The sequence below is a fragment of the Hippoglossus stenolepis genome, chromosome 15 (assembly GCF_022539355.2).
Source record: "Hippoglossus stenolepis isolate QCI-W04-F060 chromosome 15, HSTE1.2, whole genome shotgun sequence".
NCBI lineage: Eukaryota > Metazoa > Chordata > Actinopteri > Pleuronectiformes > Pleuronectidae > Hippoglossus > Hippoglossus stenolepis.
In genome coordinates, this window is record NC_061497.1 from 10,035,230 (window position 1) to 10,056,073 (window position 20,844).

Below are 20,844 nucleotides of genomic sequence, written 5' to 3' on the forward strand. Positions count from 1 at the left end.
GCTTCACCAGGGACAAATTACCTGGAAAATTACACTGGACTAATCACGCACAACTGATTTTGGGTGTGGGTGTGGGTGTGTGCGTGCGCGTGTGTTTGCTCTAGTTTGGTCAGTAATCCCAGCAGCTTTATTGATGACATAATTATTTCTCAATTAAGGCAGATCTAATTTATCTCCAGCAGCTCATGATGCCTCTAAACAATGGAGGCAGGAGTCGCCTTCAAAGAGTTCAACACAACAATCTGGTGTATCATTACAGGAATAAAAAGAGGATTTCATGGGTCGTTTATTGAACAATTCAGCATTCACACATAAGGCTAATTTTATTTCCTGGAACCCATTCCTCGTAGATCATTTTTTAATCCAATAATATGCAGACGACAAATAATGTTTCTGGAAGATAAATGAATGGTGATACAAGTGGTTTACAGATTTGTGTTTTTTGAAGTTGAAGGCAGTTTGATTAAACACACATGTAGACATGGATCTACTGTTCAGGTCTTAGGAATGCCATTATGATTTCCTATGCAAAGTTAAAAGAATGAATGCCATCACATAAACATGCATCCTCATTTTTATATTAAAACATAATATCTTTATGTTTACCATTTATTAAAAGTACAAATATACCATATGTTATTGCATAAAGGACAAAAAAGTACATATGAAGGTTGTTACTTGTGGATAAATACCCCAAAAAACATTTGATAAACATGTTCAAATGAAAGTAAAAGCAGACATTCACTTTGGAATTCAATAAAAAAAAGTTTATTGATAAAACAGGAAAAGTAACATTTATTAAAACTACAAGTTGGTCGCATCTGGATCAGAATATATATGATTTCTCTACTTGACAGCTAACCTATACATCAGTAACTCCAAAGTAATAATAACCTAGATCTAAAGAAATGCATACAAAAGGACTCCTGATATGATATGAATCACATGGTGACTGTTAGAGATAATAGGTAAAAGTAAAATATAAGTATTTATTAGTAACATATTCATACAAATGTGCTGGTAATGCTGGCTAGTAGTCACATGAAATTCATGATGGAAACAGTATAAGGTCACTGCTCAGTTTATCGCAGACATTTCTGCAGAATCTTTTAACAAAGGAAACAATTGAAAGCTATGGTTTTGTGCTGTATTTTAGAATAGAAATCACAGTGAGTTCAGGAGGGCAAGAACTCAATATCTTCCAAAGGAGATGTTGAATAGTTGTGAAACAAATAACCCACCATTACTAATCCGTAATGTTTTTAAAGGCTATTCTGTGAAAGGTGCTTCATGTAGCGTGAGGAGATGTTCGTGTATTCATTCACAGACAGGTCGAAACTGAAACCACTGTGGTAAATTAGCAGAAACTCATGGGCATGTCTCAAATGTTTATAAAACATTCTGTAGTATTACACCATCTCAGGCGTAGGTCCATAAGGTTTACACTTCTTTGAGGGATGTCATGTACATCAATCCATTAACCTTGCATGGGACTGTTTTTTTAATTGAATCCTATATTACACAGTTTGAAGGCAACACCTCAAAAAGTCTTGATGTAAGTAACATAAATACTCTTTCATATAATCTACATGTTGCCTATTTTCTGCCTCTCTGCTGGTTTTTCTTTAAAATTCAAAAAAAGCTCTGATAAAACTCACTTTGTGTAAAATGAGTTAAACCTCCAAACACACTCACACTGGAAATTCTTCTTCTTTTGCACATTACATTTTGTCATTGCATAAAAAGAAACCTAAATCCTGTTTTTCTACATGAGGAAGGCATCCTCTATTGGATACTCTCATCATTTATTTCATGATATTTCCAAATCAGTCAATGCAATATTTCAAAAGGTGTAAATACCTGTCTAGATTTACTACCAATGCTGCCTGTGTGTCCAGTGCAAGACTTCTCCATATTCCAGAAGTAGACGTCACTCAGTACTTTGTGGCCCAGTAGAAGAAATTAACAGTTTTCAATAGAATAGACATGATTATATATAGAAGAAAACCTCAAAATCTATTCATCTTAAAATATGACTGCTGCTCTAACCAAAGATATTGCACCATCAATGAATGCCACATCCTGTTGCTACTCAGTTACAGTGTTATGGCTAAATGGAATGCACCGAAACAAATATGTAATCTTAGCAATAGAATATAGGACCATGCAAGGTAGTGTATGGCACCGGCACAGAACATTGTGGAGCTCACGTGGAAATAGCTGAAAAATGCAGAGGTCAAACTATACCTGTCTCTGCTTTACAGGAGTTTTCGCACAGCAGGGTAGAATTTGTTCTGGACTGCTGGTAACATAGTGAAATAAAAATTCACTTGGTTGTCATGGTGACTCATAAAAAACACGACAATCAACCTGTCACTCTTTAATTATCTTTTCCTCCTTTTTCTTTTCCTCATTTCTCCGCCTGATTGTACCGCGTCCAGATAGAATATATATCAAAACGACGTTGCCTCCACACATATCGTCAGCCTTCATTCAACAGATTACTTCCTATTTTCCAGTACACCATCCGGATTTAGCCGGTTATCACTTTTATCAGTGCTCTCCCTTTCTGCCCTATCCAGTCTTTATTTCAGCTCCAATCCAGTCATCTCTTTATATCCGTCACCATAACAACCACAAATGTTCTGACAGATTTGCTGGCACTGCAGAGAGAGAGAGAGAGAGGTGAAGTCTCAGAGGAAGAGAGTGAGTGAGAGAGAAAGCGAGAGAGCGAGAGCCACCCACCCACCCACCCCAAAACCTTGCACCAATAAATGCACACTATGTTCCCAGATCATGTGAGATGCTAGATTTCCAGTACAACCTTGCAATCCCCATCTGACTCATACATTCATTTATGTGTGTTTTGCATCATTGCCAGCTCTGCAGTTCACATTGGACTGTGGAAGTTATTAGGCAGACACAGCGATTGTGAAAAAAGCTGACCAGCAAAGGTTAATGTTCTCTTCTAACAGACTATCAATCATCATTACACTATACATTTTAGTGGTTATGTTCAAATTCGCTCATCATCAGTCAAAAACACGTTAAAAGACATCCGTGATAAACAAATCATGGTCCTAAGGTGATGTCTTGTCCTCACTAGTGAAGTGCCGGTGCTGTAACTGTGTACTGTCCCGAACAATAGGTGAGCTGAGACTACGAGGAGGAGCGTGTGGTACAGCCCGCCCTGTAACTGTTAATGTAGTGATCTGACCAGGGGCTGGGTCATGGTTATGTCCACAGCCCCACAGGAGCCATGCCCTCCTTAGTGCCCAGTGGAGGCAGCAGGTTCTCCTCACACAGGTACATCAGCGGGAAGTGGACCAGCAGCCCTCGCACAGCCTTCAGCTCCTCCGCGGCCTGCTTGGGGTCTGTGTCACAGAGAGGGGCCTTGCTGGAGTACTCCTTCAGCTCTCGCATGCTGTGGACAGCGTTGTTGGGCAGGCATTTGAAGACCTGTGTCACGTCAGGACAAAGGAGAGGGAAGAAAAGTGAAATTACACCGTCAGGAATAAAATTACCGGTCTCAAGATCGTGATTCATGATAGATCATGTTCTGTGTGATGATTACCTTGTCGTAAATGTTGGCATTTAGTTTAGCGGATGCATTCCACACCAAGAAGAAGAACTCGTCACTGATCGGATCATTTATGTTGATACTGGGGTCCGAAGAAGCTCCAACAAGAACACTGGGTAGGAGAAGTAAAAGCAGACAAAAGTTCTTTGGCTAAAAATGTAAACTTCAGAGTTTTTTTCATGAGGAGAATTAATACTAGTTTTTCCCTAAATTTGTATCTGATGATTTGCTTGTAAACCAGAAAATAAACTGGTGTTTTTTCACATGTTGCCAGTTTGCATTCCGTAGCTGTCACTTCCCAGTGCAAAAACAAGGCAAGGCTGGGTGCTGTTCATGACATACAGGCAGGTAAGATACCAAGGCCTAACAGTCTCCTTATGAAAACCCATTTCAATTCACTAGATCCAGGTTTGTATTTGGATCTGCACCAAATCAAACACACTCATAAAGATCCGTTGATTATTCTCTGAAAAATCTCACAATGTAGGTTGAAGTACAAAAAGAACCATTCCTGGATCCACACCAACATGTACTGGGTTCTTCCCTGAACCATACCACATTTTTTCAATTTCATGGAAATCCGTCCTGTAGTTTTTGCATAGTCCCGCTAACTAACAATCAAACATCGATTTAATAACGTAACCTCCTTGGCAGACTTCTAATATCAGGAGATTCATATTTTGTCCTGACCTGAAACACTCTTTACGCAGAGCCAGTGTGAGGGGTCCTGCCTGGTACTCCTCCCCTCCCATGATGGATGGGACCCTCTCTTCATCCTCCACAAACACTGCCAACTCACTGTCCCGACTGCCCAGCATGCTGCGGTCGTTGATGTTGGCCGATCCTGGAACACAAGGGGGAGTGACCAAGCATTTACAATCCGTCCTTTCATCGCTCTTATCAAAGCAGCAATTTAATTAAATCACTATCACAACAGAAAAAAATAACAATAACATTGGAAGGATTCTTCAGAACGAGGATTGCTTTTCAGGATTTCACTCGTACAGTTCTTTGTATGGTGTATATTTATTGTTCAGAAATGGATGTGAAATTAAATGTTACAGGTTTATACTCTAGATAATATGAAACCAATTGATGAGCGTGAACAGCATCAGGAACATGTGGTTACAAACAGTAACACTGGATTACATGCATGCATCGCAATTTGAAATCAGATCGGGAATGGCGGCCTCAACTACTGAAAATGACACTGCTAAGTACAGAGATTGTACATAAATAATTATTACTGAAGAAATGACGACCAAACGACAATCTAAGGGATTAAAACATTCCAACTTCTGAAATAATCAAGTTATAACAACCTTATTAAGGGACTTACACTTCTATTATAGTTTTTTATTCCTCTTTATTATTTATTCTTATAAATACATGCCCATATATTTGTTTAATTGCATATTTTTATTCTACCACAGTTACCGGTATCAAAAGGGTCTACGAAACTAAACTGCATTAACTGACTTACACTAAAGCGTCACACAGCTGCACTGAGAGCCATGAAAACATTAGCATACATCTTAATATGACTCAAGGTAATGATAATGTGTCGGTGGTGACTCACCGATGATGTAGCAGCGGTCGTCAGCGATGAGGGTCTTGCTGTGAACGTAGATGAGCTCTGTGACGAGCGACTGGCAGAGTTGGGAGTGTGTTCTCAGGCCACAGACTGTGATGTACTCCGTCCACTTGTCTTCAACTGGGGGAGCAAACCACACTGACGTTATTGAAAAACTACGAAAAACTACAGGGAAGATTTACCATAAGAGAATCTCACACAGGAACGTTGACTGTTAAAGTGGATGTGTAAAGAAGTGAAGGAAGGAAGTAAAGACTGATGGGCAGATACCTAGAACCAGAAGCTTCAGTTTAAAGGAGCGATACGAGGAGACAGAAAGAGACCCGTGTTAAAAAAGGAAGCAGGAAACTTTGTGAATGTAGCTGAAATCAGGGCAGAGACACAACAGAAAACTCACCTTCACTAAGCTTCGACAGGATGGAGTGTTCCCCTCGACATAAGGTCCTAGGACATTAAAACAGCATTCAAATTGAGAACTTAACGCAGCATGGGACATTGATACAACTATACATAATAACAATTCACAACAGACTCGGAAATCTGATGGATGAATGCAAAAAGTTAGAAAATAATAATAATGCCGAGCTGTATTCTATCAAAAACTAGCTCTCAGTGGAGCAGATTTCACACATACACAAAACAAAAATTCCTGTATCCACCCCCTGATCCAGATCTGTAATGAGCGATGGGTCAAGGCCCACCCTTCTACCAATGTTCATGGAAACTGGCTCAGACATTTTGGCGTAATCTTGCCAACACACAAACAAACACAGACAAAAGCAGAGTAAAGTATGTTTCTTTCCAGAAACCTTTACTTGGAACAAATTAAAAGGTTCCAATGACCAAATTACATTTCATAATATATTAATCATCATAGCCACTTTTATTAAAGACGAATCATAACTGGAGCAACATCGTTACTTACAATGACATGTTTCCTCTAATGATAAGTCAAAGGAGTGGGACATTTTCTAATTTCAGTTTGCATGAACCCTCTACACTCTGACAGTTTATTAGGTGCAGCTATAGCTAAAACGAATGCACTCTTATATAACACTACTGCTGCAACTACTCTGTTGTTGTAGCTGTTTTTGAGATACTCTCATGAAAAGGACCCGTCATTTCACTGTCACTCTACATGACGTCTCTGACTCCGATGGAAGCTCGGAGGTTGTGTTTTTCCGGTGGTTGCTGGAGGTTACTGTGCTTGTTCTGGAGTGTAGAATGATAATGGGAGGAAAAGGCTGTCACCTGTAAGTGAAGTGCAGAATAGCTTGGATGGCATTTCCACCGCCTGCATTGACGTCTCCCTCAAATCCAGGAAACAGAGGAATCACCACGTACACTCTGTACTTCTTCTGTTCTCTGTCGTAACACACAATGTCAACACATGCATTGCATAAGAGTGTATTATTTACACATTAATACATAATGTTTGTTTCACTCACATCTGTACTCTATTCTATTTATTCGTTTCACTTATTCAGTCAGTTGAAATATCTGACAGGTTTACTGTGCCTGGTTTAACATGTCTTAATCCAACTTGAGCACAGATTTCATGAAAGGCTGCTTTGTATCATTAAACGTTCAAGAATGTGTTTATAAAAAGAAATGTAATCCATTGCTACATCTGGCCAGTACGCTCCGCACAGACCTGTGGGCACGCAGGATCCGCTTCACGATTGCGTCGCCGATCCCGTTATGGATGGTCTTCCCGTCGGCACAGCTGATGAAGAACTGGTTCTGAAGGCAGAGAGGAGGCAGATGGTGGCTTGGTATGAGGTGAGCACTAAAACAGGTAGGTAGCTGGCGAGGAAGGGAGCGAGTTATAACGCCCTTCAGACTCATGCGACCTCATGATCAGACAAAGATTGTCCACAGAACATTTCAAATTGTAAGTGAGTGAGAAACACAGGTAGCAAAATGTATACTTCAAATGTAGATTTGTCTATTTACACAATGAGATTTAATATAAATTATAAAAAAAATAATAATATCAATTCCTGCATTACCTCGATGTAGATGAAGTGCTCACTGTTCTCGATGGTGTGGATGTAGGCGTTCAAAATGGAGCACTCACAGGTTCCAGCTGACCATCGGTCGACAGAGCGCAACACCTGAGAAAACGACGTGGAAAACACTCTCACTCTCTCTGTGTACAACAAAGTCTTCATAAGAAAGTTCCTAAATATGCGCTGTTATCATTGAGATCCATGAATTATTCCCTGGACAAAATGGTGAAAAAAAGAAAAGCGAAAAAAGTGAATCCTGCATCAGGCACCTGATCTGAATCCACACTAAACATTTAAACGACCCATACTTCATCCTTCCACCAAGTTTCATGGAAATCTGTGCTGTTGTTTTTATGATATCTTGCTTAAAAACAAACAAACGTGACAACATAACACCCATACTGAGACTTTGTGAATTCAAGTCTGAAGTCATTTGAGTTTGTGATGCAAGGAGTTTTCTCTTTACATCCATCTAACTAACAAAAACCCACTCAAACAAAAAGGGAGAAACCCCGTTGCAGCCTAATAAACTGCCCCTGAAACTTGAGTAAGAGCGCAACAAAACATGTTCTGAAAACTACGGCACAGAAGAGAGCTGGGGTTACGGTTATAGGCCACAACCCTCAATACAATAAGAAAATACACACGGCAAAGGCTATTGTTAACAGTCACTAAGTGTCTGAACATCGAGTACCATGAAACTTGGTGGAAAAATGTGGGGTGGTATTCTTTAAACATTGTGAGACACGATATTTGTTTACACTTTCATTAATTTCTCAGAGAACAATTCATTGATCTTGATGAAACTGATTTGTATGTGTGCATGTATAATTTGGTGCAGATCCAAATAAAAATCTGGATCTAGTGAATGTGAATGTGGTTTCATAAGCGGAACATTGGCCCTTGGCAGACGTATGCTCTCCCTGAGTAATTATGGTTGTGCTTTTATCGTGCAGTGTCTGTGATGATGTCCAAGGTAAATTTCCCACTGGGATAATAAAGTCTATAGCTTATATTACCTTAGCTATAATCATTCTGTCCTCTAGTGGACGAAAACTGATTCATGCCTCTTTGTAAAGTTGCTACACGTAGCATCTGCTCTGTTCTTCAGGCATTTGAGTTGCCGATGATGTTTCCCCATCATCTGGCCCACAACTCCCATTAGGCATACATGTATGAGATGCTTTCACTTGCTCTCCCAGTCCTTTCAAGTACATATGGGTTTTCTGTGGCTTTACAGAAGAAGTGATTCTGTTTCACAGGCTTTACCTTTGTTTCCCCCCCCCCCTCCCATCTGCCACTGCAACCAAAAAGTCTGAATGCTTTAAGCTGCATTTCATCACCAGAACAGTGTCTCTTTGTTGTACTGCAAATAAATCCCTGTGATTTTCTGCTGGATCCGACTGGGTGTCACACCATGTAAAATGCAGAGCAGAAGCCAGCAGGGACCTTCAATCTCTTTGGCAATGGTCTTGTTTGTTTGCAGTAATTAAAGTTGTTTCACTAATTACTCTAAATTAATATGGAGATGATCAGCAGCATGGTTTTAAGGTCCCAGTGGAACATCTGGTTTGTGTGACACAAAAGTATCTTTCCCATTTATAAACAATCCATTTTATAGATAGTCTGCTTGTTTTCTATTTTATCATGGATCAAGGGTTAATTTTCTGTGCAAAGACACTGCAGTGTTTGTACAACTCGCCACTGTTCTCCTGTAGGAATGACACTTATGATGAATAGAAAACAAGTCTGATTTATCTTGTTTGTCTTGTTTGAACAGGAGACTGAAGGCCAGAGAGCACCCAGAGAACTAGCCTGACAGTTAGAGACAAAGTAGAGACAGTTCTTTTGTACTGCAACACACCAACACTTATTTGTCTCTTTTTGAACATTTGTTAATGAATTAAACAATAAGGCAACATGATCAAATAATAAAAACACCCTCTCTTATGCAGGGGGCGACCCATAAGTTACATTCAAATGATCATATATAAACTGATTGTAAGACTCATACGACCATTTTCGTCTTTAAAGAAATCCCACACAACATCTGGGATTCATGTGTGTGGAAAAAAAAAAATACCTGCACTTTGGCTTTCTTGGAGCCGGGCACAGTGAATGAGAATGAGTCAGCAGTGCACTGAGACTTGGGAAGTAGGTACGGGTAGAAGTTGTCCTTGTACTTGTTTTTGAAGATCTAGAGGAAATAAAACGTCCTGTTAGCCGTGTTACCATAAGTCGCTATGCACAACAGTGTTCTACAATTTCCAACCGGGCCTGAATGATACAAGTCTCAGATTGTATTTAGCTCAGTTTGATTAATTCAAGCAACATTAACTTTTATTTTTACTTTGCTTACATCTCTGAATAACTGCTTGCAAATAGTGGTGAACAAGACATTTTAAGGATATCTAAGATTCAATGGTAAAAGCTGAAATGAGGATGTTTACAACATCACAACATTTATATAAGATATAGATTAAAACTACGACAATTAAAAAACAGGTATCTTTAAAAAGGCAGATGTTTCCTGGCAGATTAACCTTGGTGAAGTTCCAGCGCTGGATGAAGTGGCGAGTAACATCCCTGGCAGCTTTGCCATGAATAACAGCAGACAGATCTCGCCACGGCATGCGAGGAATTTGAGTGCGGTCGACGTTATCTGAGAAAGTAAAGCAAAGCAAAGCTTTCAGCTCACGCATTCAGAGGCGCTCGGCCTGTTTGCATGTGTGGGTGTGATGCTGCAGGAGATTAGGTGATGCACCTTCAAACGGTCTGTCCAACTGGACCCAGTCTTTCTTGATGAAGTTGCTGTAGTCTTTGCCGAGCCACAGTTTAGTGTTGCCGGTCAGGCGGTCGGGAACCTGCACGGCTTGATTATCTGGTTGAGAGGGTTTTGGACCGTCAACCTCACCATTGTCCTGGTTAATAGAGACATTTGTTAGCATCTTCTTGAACTATTGTCAACATATTAATGCTTCATCAGAGGCAATTAACAAGCTAAATAAGAGTTTCAACACATTCTTACGCCTGTATTTCCATTTGGCTCCTCCTGGGTTACACTGATGGACGCCTCTGTCAAACCCAGGTCAGTCAGCCGGTACTGGCTATCATCCCACCTCCCAAAGGCCAAGTCCATCCCCCCGATGAAGGCTACCGTTTGGTCAATGGAGACCATCTTTTCGTGATGAGCCCACAGGAACACCACAGATGACACATGATCGGGATGTCTCATTACCTGGTGGATGTAAAAGGGGCAAAATCGAGGTTAAAAACATGATATGGGGCTTATGGTAATTGTGTTACCATTCTCTTTGTGTCAAATTATGCAGGGAGACGACAGACCTTGATGTTTGGGTGCATATTCATGAGAGTCCTCTTGCTGTGCTCACTATTGATGCCGAGTGCGAGCTCCACCTCTTTGTACAGCAGAACACACACTTTGACCCCTTGTTCCTGCAGGAAAAGGTTCAAAGAGACTTGACGCCAAGAAACAATCAGGTAATGTGAAACTTGAATACTTAAAAAGAGCAGAAGAAGACGGAGAGAATCCCTACTGCTTTGCGTTTGAGAATCTCATCCAGGCGCCAGTAGTTTTCAGTCGCTGGTCTCTTCAGGAACACTTCAGGGCTGAGCCTGAGAAAAAAGACATTGAAGGCTTTCTATACATTTCTACATTATGCACATAAGAACTACACTTAATCTGTAGGTAAAATGTTTGAAGTTTTTGTTTTGTAAACCAAACTCTATCCACTGATTCCAGATGTTGATGACACTCACCACCAATCTGTGATGAAGATTTCCTCCTTGGCTTGTTCGAGAGCATCAGCCAGGTTGGCAAAGAAGCGGCTTCCATTCACGTACCTTCAAACGACATGGATAAACTGGTAAGTTTAGCAAACGAGGATAAAAACCCAAGACATACGGTTGTAAATCTACTGTCGACTACATGTCTGACCATTTAGTGAGTGTGTTCTCGCGCGGTGGAGCAAAACCATCGAAGCGTTGCACTTTGAGATAATCACTGGATTCTGCCAGCCGGTTGATTTCGTGACTCCACCAATGAGCTTGTCGATAACTGCTGCATTTGATGACCAGACTCCTGAACGAAACAAACAATTTGTGAAACACAACCACAACACAACCACAACACAATCCCAGACACATGTAGGCCATTTCGTGTCAAATCATTGCACTTTTGGGCCGTCGCGACCTATTGAACCAAATGTTCATGTTTGTTATGTTTTAACTAAAATTGTTACTATTTAACTATTTGGGGGAACACTGTGACTTTGAATGGCCATATGTCCCTTTATATAGGTCACAGAAAAGTGGTTGTCATTTTGTTAATGGGCTCCCAGGCCATAGGATAGTGGGTTGAAAGCAATACGACATGTGTGGAATCATAGTTATTAAGTTAAATGTTAAATAGCATAAATCGGAGTACATAGACAAACACACAGCTGAACCTACCGAGTGAAGTTCTCAATGCAGACCCCGTATCTAGTGTCTGTGTAAGAACGGCCGACTTTCACTCTGAACTCTGGGTCAAACAGCAACACGAAGTTGATGTAGCCATGGTCCCGGTTCATGTACATCAGGAAGGAGTCTTTCACTACCAGCCAGCGGCGCGACCAGCGGAAGCAGAACTGATGGTGGCCGATGCAGTTCAGGCCTTGGACGCGGTGACCCCCTGACCTCTTGAAGATGGGCCCCTCCCTGAGACAAGTTGACAAGATGTTGCAGAATGAACCTCTCTCATGAACTCAGTTATTTACTTGGTATTTAACACACAAATCTCAACAAATTTGCTTACAAGCCTTTAGGTCCAAGATCAGTGACGAAAGACAGAGCACCGACAGAGAGGAACTCCAGCTGAAAGAAAAAAATAAGAGACAATGTAAAAATGCTGCAGGACATCCACTGTGTATGTGTGTTGTTTATCTTTGGGTTTCATAGCTTTTACCATGCTGTGATCATTCCGACAGAATGCGTTCTCCAGCAGACCATTCAGATACTCCTCAAGATATTTCTGAAATAGACAAGGAGGTAAGAAAATGAACAAATCTTGAAAAGCAACTTGACACACTGCAGTCAGTCAGAAGCTGCTTTGAGACAGGCACTTAGGACATTTTGCTGCCAGCCCACAAGTAAAATGTCTGGAAAAATGTCTGTGAGATCATGTGAGAGAATACGACACACGACAGATGCAAAACTAGAAAAACAAAAAGAATCGTCCATACACAAAAAAGACGCGAACAACGATTTGAAAGACAATGAGATTCAAGAGCTTTTGGTGATAAGGGCCGACGACAGTGTCAATGTGGTACAAACAAACACGTGATTTCCACAGTGGAATTTATACGTTTTTTGCCTCCTGCATGCTCAGGTGCCACCAGTCGCCTGAACACTCCAGACATTCAACCGGACACACACGTCAGACTCGGACAACCTCCTGCTGCTTTCTACATTAGTGAAAGACAACTCTGGAAAATGTCCAGACCCAATTTTTTGGTATTTCTGTCTGAAAATGGCCAGAAATTGACTTTTGTGCATGTGGGTGTGTGGTATCGCTTGAAAATGTATGAAACATATAAAAAAAATATTTGAAATAATATTTTGTATTTTCACAATAATTGACAGTCATGAAAACACTTAAATGTGCTTTTCTCCAAAAAGTGGCAGCCCCAAAATGTATGCAAAAATGTCCTTGTGATTGTAATAGAATATGTGAGCACTATGATGCCAGTTGATCAGTTAAAAAAAAATAATGAAATGAAAAAGAGAACTCAAGCTACAATTCATAGCAATAAAAGCCCTTATCTCATATATGTTTCCTTTATATGAGATCATCAATCTTCCTCTTTAGATAAAAGTACAGTTCAAAATCTTTTCTATGATTTTTAGACACTTTGTCTGAGTATTATCGATTCAAAGTCGACACTGTATATGTATCTAACGGGTTTGTTTAATACCATTTTGCTGGAGGTCCTCCTGGCTCGTTCAGTCCCGTGCAGGCTGGGCATTTCCTCTGACATGGCTCTGAGCTGCTGCCGCTCCTTTGCAAATCTGTCACAGAAGTTTGAATATTCGAAACAATCAGAGCCTGAGAGATAAGTCAATAAAAGCTCACACTCAACCCATCACTCAGATTTTTTCTCTCAGAGCGAGAGGTGGATTTGCCTGGTTATGATAAACAGATGTGGGCACCAACCTTCCCAGAGGCAGCAAGTGAATCAACATCTTGTGTTTGTAAAGGTCTCGATGTAGCTCCTGGAAGTGCTTGTACTTCCTCTTCACTGTCCAGTGGAAATGGCCGTGTGTCAGCCGCACAGTGTACAGGGTGCCTACACGGACCTGGAGGGGCAATTTTGAAAATGAGGAAAATCAAATACTGAAGAAAACAAAATTACGATAAATGACTTAAGAGTCCCGTTCTCAACCGCATTTGTTAGTTTGCGGGAACATGCAAAAAGCTCCTGAACAAATTTCCGTAACATTTGGGGAGGTGTGGGAAATGGCCTAAGGAAGAACCCATTCAATTCAGGAGAGGATCAGGATCCAGAGCTGCACACAGCCATACAATGCAGCAACACTAAAAAAATGTTGGGCTCATTATGAAGATGTGGCCGGACAACTTATAAAATGGCAGGTCACCACAGTCAAGACAATAAATTGGGACCACTGCTTTGACAGGGTGGGAGAGAAGTATGCGCTCTCAGCATGCCCCTCTGGTTTACAACACTAATTTTTACTCCACGAGTGACCAAGAGTCACAAATGACTGTTTGAGTAAACGTGTGCTCTTTCAATTTCATCACGCTTGGGCATCTTTCTTTTTAGTACGCATCACTTCCTGAAACTAAAACGTTGAGTTTCCATTTTCCTTGACTTACATGTCTTTGGATAGTAATAAGAAAATCAGAGCGTGAAGATACTCAGACATGGAGATGATATACAAACTGACTGAGGGGGCCATATATCTAAGCTGTTATAAATAATTATACTGTTTTAGTTTGTGCAAAATGCAACATATGAGTCTCTGGGTCAGTTCTGGTTAATGCACCATTACAGTCACACACCTTGTGCTTTTTACCCATTTAGAACATTGAATTGTGAATGTAGATGTGTCAAAGCTGTAAAATGGGCTCCCAGTAAGTCAGCTGTTTGTGGGATGAGTCTCTGATGGCTCCAGGAAAACTCAGCCACCCACTTCCTCTCACACTCTCAACACTTCACTCACCTGTTCAACTCTCACGTTGCATCCACACTCCACGTAAAAAGCAACCGGCCACATAATCTCCAGCCTACCCTCTCCTTCTGAACAACAGCCGGCTAATACAACAGCTCCAAGCCCTGAACGCCCCCACAGGAGTTCAACAACCACACAACACACAGGGACAGCTGACTGTTCAGACTTGAAACAAGCTGCTCAATAGTTTAGCAGCAGAGTTTCATCTGCAGTTTTACTGTCATAGATTGTACATTACACCATGTCATTAAGGTAAAACACTGTTACGTCTGAGATGTTAAAAAGTGATCATGGGTCGATCATCAGTTGGTCTTTAGGAAGTAGAAACTGTTTCGAGATGTTTGTAAAGTAAAAAGGATACGTGTGTGTTTTGATTTTTAAGTTCATCTAAACCTTAAAATACTTCTATCCTTTTAACAACGACCAAAAGGAAGAAAAAAAGGACCTTTGAGCGAGTAGTGTATTTCTCTGTGTTGTCCACTCTGCATGTAATAGGAATACCGGGCATTAAGTATGGCACACCCGCCTCCTTTATATCCGGAAGACGATGTACCACCAGGAAAGGACGGCCGTCTGTGGAAGATTAGAACATTTTAATAAGACTCTTTGGACACTAGACGTTCTCAATAGGCAGCTCATTTAATGTGTTTCGCACCATTGCTGGACATGAGGCCGTCTAACTCATCTGGACTCAGGTTGTGGCCGTCGTGCGAGAAGCGTCTTGTGCCCAGGTTTTGTGCCATCGAGCTCTGGGCCTCGGGCTCGATCACTTCCTCTGGACTGGCCATCGCACAGCTGTTGCAGTTGGCCGCTGTCCTGGTGCACAAACAAGATAAGAAGGCAGGTTAACATTTACAGTCGCAGAGGTTGTGCACCTTCTCACCACGAAGTATACATAAGGTGAACTAAACTGTCACGCATGAGGAAACATTATTACTGGTCAAACAAATGTGGAAATGAGAACAGACTCTTCATACACACCATAAACCCATTCATATTCAGTATTCCAGTAGAGACAAGGAAGCAACATCACTTAAAGTAACAGTTTGCAACTTCTTTACCTTAAAATAGCTGTTTCAAAATTGGTTTGAAGGTGAGGAGAATGGTGTTGCTTTCATTCCCACTCCCCACCCTGAATGTCTGCTCTTGCACTATGTAACTTTTGGTGAGGCCCAGTAAGTTCAGGAGTAATGCTGAACTTATGATCAGTAAAAAAGAGTAAAAAGTCATTAAAAACCAGAGTTTATCCACAATATTCAGCAAGTAAACTTGAATTTTAAGAGTCTGCTGTATTTGTTACAGCTGCAGCTCTTTTGATTCAGGAAGCCGGGGATCATGGGTAATATCTGTTGTGTTTCAGGTCAGTGGATGGGATGATAGAGTCAAAGCTCCGGTCAACACATTGATAGTCTGTGTTTTTTTCCTGTTAACCACATAATCGCTTGGACACTGAGCCTGACAAAACGAATCACCACGTGTAGCTGCAGGGGGGGCTGTTGCTCGGTAAAAGTAACATGGTGTTGCTTTAAAACACTAACTCAAAGACTACACGGTTAATATTTTGACTGCATTCATTGTTTTTCTTAGTGTATATTCCTTAAATGAATTATAATTATATTGTCTCTATGGCTTCATCATGTCTCATTACAGATTAATTTCACAGTTATTGCTAATGGGCTGCTAGAAACTGTCATCAATATTTCAGGTCTATTACACTCTGTGAGTTAATGTGAGTTTGTCTACTATGACTGAACCAAATGGCTACAGAGTAATTGGTGTGGTACATCTATGATATATTATATTTCATTTCATATGATTAGCAGCATGCAAACGTTGCAGTAGTGTTGGTAAAAGTAGGAACAGAGGCAGCATCAGTCACAGTCCCACTAGCTCCACTATGACAACAGCTAACAGTAACAATAGCAACAGCATTATGAGTCATATAAGATGTATTTTAGGAGCAGCAGCACTAAAGCAATAATGCAGCAGCAGCATTCCTTGCATTATCAGTCACGGGCTTCATACATCATCAGTTGCAACAACACAACTCTGTCTGCAGATAAACTTCAAGTTACTGGAGAAAACAATCTGGTCAGACAAGCAGGAGCTTCAAGTCAATCTCATCCTCGGAGAGAGTGAGGTCACATCCTCATACAGGAAGAGGCATTCAAGCACGACTCAGTAGCACAGTCTGCAACAGACTATGAAATGTTGTCAGAAGCACAGTTCAAGTGACAAAAGTAAAGAGTCTTAAAGCAGCATCGGCATCTCGTGGTGTTTACCTGCTGGTCAGGTCGTCGACATTGTGAAACACGAGAAGTCTAGGACACAGCTACCGGTGACAGAGGATGGTGTGTGTGTGAAACCTTTTGTGTAGCGTGTGGGTAGATGTCTTTCAATGGCTGAGTGTTTCCAGGGAAACGAGGAAATGGGGTGGTTGTGTTTGTTGTGTGTGTGTGTGTGTGTGTGTGTGTGTGTGGAGGAGGGTGACCCATTGAAGAACCACATTGAAAAGACTTCATTGAAATGACTCACTAGTTTAAGGCAGCAATAGATTACATTATTATTTTCAGTCCATAATGTTCATTGTTGTGCTTCAACTAACATCTATTGTTTTCTACTGTTTAGTACAAACATTTTTTTTCACTTGCCAAATTGCTTAGACAATCCAGAATTACTAAATATATTGTTAATGAACTGTATATAGACCAATGCTACCTTTCTTTATATGGTACTAATGCCATTTCATAATGCTGTAATCATGACATAATTTATACCATATAATGACGAATGATGGAATAATCTAAATAAGATGAATATAGTGGCTCTAATGTTATTGTCTGCCAAAGTTAACATATTAGTACACTATAAAACGTTTGTGACTTCATAGAGAAGTCACGATGACATAATTCCACCATATGATTGTTAATTACTTTATGATTTGAATGTAATTACATATTTAATATGGAAAATAGTGCCTAATATTTTTGTAAATTTGTTGATCTTCTATGGAAAATTGTATACTCAGGACTTTTATACTCAAGCTGTGGCGTGTACGCCCGCACATCAACGTCAGATGTGGTTACAGGACAAGTGAAGCCGAGCGCCTCCATGCAACACCCTTGAAACATTAACTAGGTCAGGGGTAAAACAAGGCTATTCAGGTTGTAAAGTTACTCTTTAAAGAAAGCTACTGCTGCATAGAGGATTGTGTTTGCATGTGTCCAACCATAACAAAGCAGACTGTACTTTATTTATCTGAATATGATCTGACTGACTCCGTAATCCACTTGACGTACAGATTATGTTTAATTCTAAAATTGTAATACACAACACCTCTACTTAACAAAGGCCGGGGTCTGTGGCTGGGTCCGAGGTCACCACTCTGAAGGACTTGGCTGAGGGGAGAGTGGAAGCTAAACTACAGACAAGTCATGTACTATCTCTCACACCCTCTTCATAAAACACTGGACAAAGTAAAGAGCAGCTTCAACAATGGACTCATTCCACCTCCACCAGGAGGTCATCCCTGCCAACTGACATTAAACTTCTCAGCTCGTTTACCTCCACCGGGCCTGTGATCACTGAACTGGACTAAATTTAAAATATCATTGTGTTCACATGTGATGTTTGTGTTCACATATGATGCACTACTAGGTGTCTATCCCTCTTCACCTGATTTTAACATTGGTTTTACTTTTTAAAGACTCTTCGGTGTTTGTATCTCCTAGTTGTTTTTAGTTTAGTTATTCATATGTTAATTTATAATATATTGTAAGGGGTCCTTGGGTTATGAGAAAGGCACTGTGAAATACAATGTATAATTATTAAAATTACCATCATAATAATTGTTATTATTATCATTACTATGATAATATTGCTCAGAAGCTTAATCATTACATTGTTTTGTATTTAAATTTAAATTTCTATATCATATTTTGCTTTAATACTGCATTTTAATCAATTGCCTCAGGTCTGCAAGTATTTTTTAATTGAAAAACTGGTCATTATTTACTGTTTGGCTGCTATGAGAAATTGATTTCTCCCCCCGAGATTAATATCTCTGTATGTAGATTCTATCTGAATATTGTAATTTTCATCAATAGCAATTTAGCAAAATATATCAATATAATGCTTATATTTGGCAACCACAGCTGTTTGTCACCAGAACCTGCCCTCAGGAGCAAAAATCTGTTTTTAAACTGAAGAGAAACAACAATGTGACATTTCTAGTGCTAATTCTTGACATTGAGTGATGTGAAATTGATTTCTGGCCATATAGTCCAGCCCTACTATCCATCCATCTGCCTCAAGCATAGATCACCTGTTATTATGGGGACAGCAGGGTTCATGCACTTAAACTTTAACTTTAAACACGCCCCCCCTCCCTAACACAAATCTTAATGTTTACATTTTCCATTTGATTTCATTTTTAACAGAATGAACGTGATGTGTCACACGTGCACTGGACCTTTGAGAACACACAGGGTGAAACACACAGGGTGTGACAGTGACATGTGCACTGAAAGGACCGGGTCTGAGTGTCGAACAAAACTTCGCACAATGACTAAAACAACAGTGCTGAGTCAACTCTTGCCTGAGCCGCATGGTCCGACTACATATTTCCCCTTTAAAACCTCCTCCGCGTCGACTTAAAATAGCTCCTCTTCTTCACCGAGGCACAGTCACAACGTCGAGAGGTGATTTTGGGGGATAAGAAAAACGCAGATTTTAAGGTTAGATTTTCAGAGCCGATGGGAGTTTGGATGTGGGGCTGTGGCTCCATCAGACCCCCTCAGGCAAACACGGGATCTGTATGAGCCCATTTCCCCCACACAGCCGTTAAATCCGCATTCACTCCGGATCTAAATCGTTACTGTGGCCGCGCACCGTGGAAGTGCTGAGAGCTAAGTTTTGTCGTCTCCACCCATTCCCCCTGTTTTCCCACAGCGCCACATTCCGCCAGGAAAAACTAGCACCTCGATCAAACCACCGCACACATCAGCTGTGTTAACACTGTTTACACCACACGGACTGTATGTAAACACATGGCAGTGTGGGGCGGGTGTGTGATGTATATGGAGATGTGCATCTGGACGATCAGGAGTCGGTAAATCTGCGACACACACACACACACAGACACACAGGAGTGGAATATAACGCGTCAAAGTTTGGCCTACAACCATACTCACTCTCAGTTTAAATGAAACCCCGGCTCGGCTCGGCTCGGCTCGGCTCAGATGCTCCACATGAGACACAACAAGGTGAACACACACTCGGGCTACAGCTGATCGTTCATCGTATTCCACAGCGTTGCTAAAGCGGAGTGTCTCCAGTAGGTGATGCACATCAAGTCCCTCCCACCGGTGGCCTGCAGGGCAGAAGGGAGGAGACCCGAAAGTGATGGCAGCCTTTTCCCACAACAGTCTGTCGCAGTATTTAAAAAAACATATATTTGTACACATGGTTTTGCAACAAAAATCTCAAGTGTATGAAATATATATATGGATTGATAGATGGAATATTATGGAACCAAACAGCAGAAGAGAGGAGAGTTAAAGGGATAGTTCACCCAAAAAAATGTATTCACTCATTATCTACTCACCACTATGCCGATGGATGGGGTGGGTGAAGTGGTTGAATCACTTTTGGAGTTGGAGTTTCAGGGGTAAACTAATTCTACTCGGAAATAAAACTGTTACTCTCCTCCGGAGCCGCATTCGCAAGTGAACATTTAGGCTGTAAGTGATGCTGTTTTGTATGGAGTAGAATTTGAATGCAGGGGCTTACAGACACTTGGATGACCCCACAGGAGCAGATATGTAGGTATTTAATGTTTTTTTTTCTGTTTTTTTTTTTTTTACGTTTCCATTTACTTAAATTGTTTTGGAATTGGCTGCAAGGCTGTTTACCCCTGGAACTCCAAAAAGTGTTTTGGGGACTCAAACACTTCACCCACCCCTCCATCGGCAAAGTGGTGAGTCGGTCATGATTCATTTTTGGGTGAACTATCCCTTTAACAGGCAGGGATTTGGCTGCAACGCGGACATGTTGTGACTCGGTCCCTTCAGGTACACACACACACACACACACACACACACACACACACACACACACACACACACACAGGAATGTAGCCTATATGGACGGTGAGGACAGGACACGTGCTTTTAATTTGTATTTTACAAACTGCGATGTCAGTCACACAAAATATGGCGAGATTTCCGGTTAAAATGTTCCACATGAGACCCGTAGATAAAATACCTGGGAAATTTTACGTTCACAAATCCATGTACATGAAAACGAGACCTACAATTTCTATGTTTCCTAATGAATTAATGTCTTTCTGAAAGCACTGAAACTCATGAAAAAGAAAGTGGCAGTGGACTTAGAGAGGAATATGCCCT

At 40.8% G+C, this 20,844-nt stretch overlaps 1 protein-coding gene across 1 annotated transcript; it reads right to left on the reverse strand.

Annotated features, from left to right (window-relative positions):
* Positions 1-745: 745 nt before the first annotated feature.
* On the reverse strand, positions 746-20,376 carry pld2 (phospholipase D2). Its single transcript, XM_035178204.2, has 24 exons — positions 19,630-20,376; positions 15,093-15,253; positions 14,883-15,010; positions 13,401-13,543; positions 13,162-13,255; positions 12,153-12,218; positions 12,003-12,061; positions 11,660-11,905; positions 11,145-11,288; positions 10,967-11,050; positions 10,744-10,822; positions 10,532-10,642; positions 10,215-10,424; positions 9,951-10,107; positions 9,730-9,848; positions 9,270-9,383; positions 7,187-7,291; positions 6,829-6,917; positions 6,426-6,539; positions 5,572-5,618; positions 5,160-5,294; positions 4,271-4,424; positions 3,575-3,692; positions 746-3,459 (listed from the first exon to the last, which is right to left on the reverse strand). Exons 2-24 carry the CDS (start codon positions 15,223-15,225, stop codon positions 3,235-3,237), a joined length of 2,874 nt encoding a protein of 957 aa, XP_035034095.2. The 5' UTR covers positions 15,226-15,253; positions 19,630-20,376; the 3' UTR covers positions 746-3,234.
* Positions 20,377-20,844: the final 468 nt, after the last annotated feature.

What these genes read in the sequence shown, in the direction of transcription:
- pld2 (XM_035178204.2), bottom strand. Translation starts at nt 15,225, where the DNA reads ATGGCCAGTCCAGAGGAAGTGATCGAGCCCGAGGCCCAGAGCTCGATG. An exon ending in GTCGGAATGATCACAGCATG is followed by an intron (nt 12,062 to 12,152) that starts GTAAAAGCTATG and finishes TTTTTCTTTCAG; the next exon opens with CTGGAGTTCCTCTCTGTCGG. An exon ending in AGCGCTGGAACTTCACCAAG is followed by an intron (nt 9,384 to 9,729) that starts GTTAATCTGCCA and finishes TATTTCCTCTAG; the next exon opens with ATCTTCAAAAACAAGTACAA.